General features: G+C 33.2%; 2 protein-coding genes across 2 annotated transcripts in view; one reads left to right on the top strand and one right to left on the bottom strand.

The window, feature by feature from the left end:
* The window catches only part of LOC117100833 (neural cell adhesion molecule L1-like), a 15,279-nt gene extending 11,987 nt beyond the window's left edge, over window positions 1-3,292 (bottom strand). The window contains exon 1 of the mRNA XM_033240662.1: window positions 3,235-3,292. The gene's annotated coding sequence lies outside the window, so the exon portion shown is untranslated. The remainder of the gene's footprint in view (window positions 1-3,234) is intronic.
* On the top strand, window positions 3,241-4,215 carry LOC117100834. The gene is made up of 2 exons (XM_033240663.1): window positions 3,241-3,458; window positions 3,540-4,215. The coding sequence occupies exons 1-2, from the start codon at window positions 3,255-3,257 to the stop codon at window positions 3,729-3,731; spliced, it is 396 nt and encodes a 131-aa protein (XP_033096554.1). The 5' UTR covers window positions 3,241-3,254; the 3' UTR covers window positions 3,732-4,215.
* The last annotated feature ends 168 nt before the right edge of the window (window positions 4,216-4,383 follow it).

Here is a 4,383-nt window from a genome sequence, read left to right as displayed (position 1 = left end):
ATATGTATATATATATATATATATATATATACTGTCTCTTATACACATCTAGATGTGTATAAGAGACAGGTAATCGAATGCAAAAAAAAAAAAAAAAAAAAAAGAATGAATGTCTGCTAATTATTTTGTAATACTGATGGAATCAGCTACAGTGTTAGACGTTATTCCAAAGTTGTTGTTGTTTTTTTTTTTTATAATGCTTAGATATTTTTCAACCACAAATTAAATATTCTGTGTAATTATTATTGTTAATCAATTCTTGGGATAATATATTCATATACTGTAGTCATGAAGGTGCAGAGAACGTCGTGAAAATACAAAACAGAATGTAACAATTGAGAACAACTTGTGATTTTTTTCGCAATTGTCTTCAAACGTACTGAGTATTCAGTACGTTTCCACGTCAGGTAGGGCAAAATTACACTTATACATATTTCTCCTGAATCTCCAAATCCAGTTATTGTCTATTCCATCCCGACAATAACAATTACTATCAAAACAGAATGTATTACAAAATGATCCACAAGGGGAGTTCCACCGTCCTGTGGCAAATGTAATCGTGTATGTAAACCAATAAGAGCTGTCCTAGCAACTTGAGTTAAAATAATTGAGTTAACTTGAGTTAAAATGAGAACTTTGTAGCGATGAACTTGAAAATACATTCCCAACATGACGAACGGGTGCCATATGATGTAGTCATAAATATTGTGCATTTAATTTTTTTTTAAATGTATACTTCAAGATCAAAATAGGAAACAAACTTGAGATGCAATTCTTATCCCCATGACACCCAATGTGCGCATTTTAGGCCTTTACAAGGCGCACGCGTTCTGTAACCATAGTTTACGCACTTTTTTGTTACGTCATAAAGTAAGCTTTGTTTCTATACACTGTACTGATAATGATATTCACAACTCATTGTGTGCAAACAAATCACGTTCCATAAAATTTTATTCTCTGATTTATTTTGTCCTTGAGAAATTCATACTTTGTTAACTATGGGTAGTATTTTTACTATATTATGTACGGATCATGATGATCCCGTATCTTATGCTACCGAAAGCAATCTTCAAAATGAAGGGTTAAAAGAAATCGAAAATATCGCTTGTGACGTCGACCTGATCGGACCAATAATTCCATCCGGCATAGTAAGTGAAGAAGATACATCGGCAGTTGGAAATTCTATAAGGGGAGACAAAAATCATGTTCAAAAAGAACCTTCGCTTCTAAAAAGAATACGCCGTTTCTTTACCAAGAAAAGAATTTCACCTGGGATAGTCACTAATGTTGACAGCATGAAAAATGTTGATTCTATGACGGCATCGTCAGGCGAAGTCATGGTTAAAAAAACGTAAGCAAATTTATAATAATTACTTCGAGAAGGCATGTGCTTTGTCCCTCTATCCTTACCACATTCTGTCTGTTGTGTAGGGGAAAAACTTGAAATGGTGGCCAAGCTGTGGCCACTTTACTTGAAAGGGATTCCAGTCATTCACAAGCTTGAACAATAAAAAGGTAGATTTAGAGCCGCTTTGAGCCAATCCATGTGTACTCTTATGCTTTATACGTGCAGTATACCAGGCCATATTTAGGCCATTTATATATTATATTCACTACTTAGTGATTAGAATATTTCCTTTCACTCTCTCATATGAGAATTATCGCAATATAAAGTAAGAAAATCATAATTACATACATTCAAGTGAAGAGTCACTATAATAAAGTGGAAAATTTTAATCACTAAATGACCTTAAACATTCTTTTTTATCTTTTGATTGTATTTTCGCTGACTATCATAATTCTTATGATATTAATTTTATTTTTGGTTTTAGGACTATAACAAAATACTAGACTATATGTATGTGTGGTTGGATTCTAATATTAAAACGATTGATTTATTGCAACAAACTGTCTGTAACTTAAATTTTCCTTTTCTTCTTTAGTGAATTAGAAAAGGTTGATCCCGATGCAGAGGAATGTTCTGTAAAAATACACGATAAAGAAGACCAGTTCAAAGAGGGCGTTTGTCAAGAGAGCGTTTGTCAAACCAGCAGGACTTTCCATAATGAGGATGATAGTGATAGTGATGATACAGAAGACTTTTTAGAGAAACAAGACAAGAAGAGTGTAGGTCGTCAGAAATCACCAACGGTAGGAAGATGTTTTTGAAGTCGACAAAAAAATAACACGTGATGTCCGAATTGAAGTTGAACTGACAATGATGAGCTTGTCAAAAACAATGATAGTCAATGACGATATGATTAACAATGATCATGCTCAATAGACCTTTCCAGAGTGTCAATCAAACCAAAGATACTAGAATTACAAGATAGAGTTAGATGTGTATAAGAGACAGATATATATATATATATATATATATATATATACATCATATTAAACAGTGTGTATTGAAAATAAAACATTTAGACAATCTTAATAATATAATCATAATTATTATGTAATCTGTCAATGTACACCCATATAACATTCTAGAGTAGTACAATAATGATGATTTGATTTTTACAATTATAGATGCAATTTCTGATGCCGTCTTCAAAGGAAAAATGCCTACACGGTCATTTAGGAAGTAAGACATTGTAAAGACAACCAACAAACTAAATCTATGCATTAATTGTTTCAAAATATATATTAGACTATACAAATTTGATAGTTATTCATTATTTTACTAATTCCTCTTGATAAGTGATGTTGTTACTATACTTTCACTAATAATTTATTACCTGTAAAATATAACAATTCTGATAATTCTGATAAGTATTAGGCATATTTTTTATGTTGCCACTGAAGAAATTAGTGAATAAATATTGAATAATAATTAAAAAAATAAAATAATAATACAGTAATAATAATTATACCTGGGGAAAAAATTGGGTTTTTCTGTATCATGCCTGATGATGTCTGTATGATACAGCTGGAGATTGAATCACGGTTTATTGCTTTTACATTTGTGTTGTTTATAATATCCCATCGACTATTTGGATCCATTATTCACGATTTGAGTTACAGCAGTTACGTTAGGAGATTGAAAAACTTGATACAACTTATTATAAGGCCCTAATATTTCAATAATATTTATGATATGATAACAAGTGATCATTATTTAATAACATTTCTATTTATATAATTGTCATTGTTATTGATATTATTACTATAAGATTAGGGGCCTAAGTTTCAGCATGGTATATTTTTTATTTATTCGATTATCAAATTTATCTGTTCATTTCCGTTCTAGTATGTATCAAGATTTTGATGTTGATAACATGCTTCCAAAGAGGCACAGGCGACCACCCTCACGCTACGGCTTTAAAATGGAATTGAACATGGCATCTACTCACGTTGATCGTGAATTGCCGTCATGCTTCCACAGTATTGTTCAAACTAACCCAAGCAAGTCGCCTCTTGTTCAAGAAATCGGCACAATTAACCGATACAGACAGGTACGTACAGTAGTACCGTAGCTTATACAAAACAATTGCGTATAGTATAGAACATTTCATTAAATTTTTTTATAATTTTAGCTGAAACTTGCAGAGAGCCGATCACAGATGGCAGCGAGATACAACAGAAACATCATTTACCAAAAGCGGATGCAAGAATATCAGAAAAGAGTCTGTGAGAGAGAGGCTAAGGAAAGAGATATAGGCCTAATCAATGATCAACCCACTGTCACTACTATAGAAGAGGTAGCCGAGAATGACGTAATCGACTGAAGGTGGAAGATGGCAACAGAGGAAATTCAAGTTGGCAGAAAATGGCAACAGAGGAAATTCAAGTTGGCAGAAAAAACGTCAGCAACACTGTTTCTTCAAGGACTTATAATATAAGTCCTTTGTTTGTTAGATGGCGTAAAAGGAAGTTGGAAGGAGTGTATTTTCCCTATTAGTTGAAAGACAAACAACACACCACCCACTGAGATTTTCAGTTGTAAAACCACCAACTAATGTTCTTCGGAAATGGAAGGACTGATCGGAAAATCATACCCGATTAAAGTGTGGGAAATAAGAAGAGTTAGCATCGTGTGCACTGTCAACTGGGAGTGTAGGTCGTCAGAAATCACCAACGGTAGGAAGATGTTTTTGAAGTCGACAAAAAAATAACACGTGATGTCCGAATTGAAGTTGAACTGACAATGATGAGCTTGTCAAAAACAATGATAGTCAATGACGATATGATTAACAATGATCATGCTCAATAGACCTTTCCAGAGTGTCAATCAAACCAAAGATACTAGAATTACAAGATAGAGTTCTCCACACAAAAAAAAGTGTTCCACCGTGTTCCACCGAAATGCATGGTGGGAATACGAAAAATGGGACGCCCCCTACAGCTGGATCTAAAAAAACTTGTGCCAAACTTTCGTTA

This window comes from Anneissia japonica, unplaced genomic scaffold (genome assembly GCF_011630105.1).
Source record: "Anneissia japonica isolate Jap-2015-1 unplaced genomic scaffold, ASM1163010v1 scaffold287756_len632865_cov181, whole genome shotgun sequence".
In the NCBI taxonomy this organism is placed as follows: domain Eukaryota; kingdom Metazoa; phylum Echinodermata; class Crinoidea; order Comatulida; family Comatulidae; genus Anneissia; species Anneissia japonica.
Note: the sequence above shows the minus strand (reverse complement) of the source record. Positions and strands in the feature narration are given on the sequence as shown.

Excerpts from the sequence above, each read along its gene's own strand:
- LOC117100834 (XM_033240663.1), top strand. The coding sequence starts at position 3,255 with ATGTATCAAGATTTTGATGTTGATAACATGCTTCCAAAGAGGCACAGG. Across the intron at positions 3,459-3,539 it reads CAATTAACCGATACAGACAG|CTGAAACTTGCAGAGAGCCG; the intron begins GTACGTACAGTA and ends TTATAATTTTAG.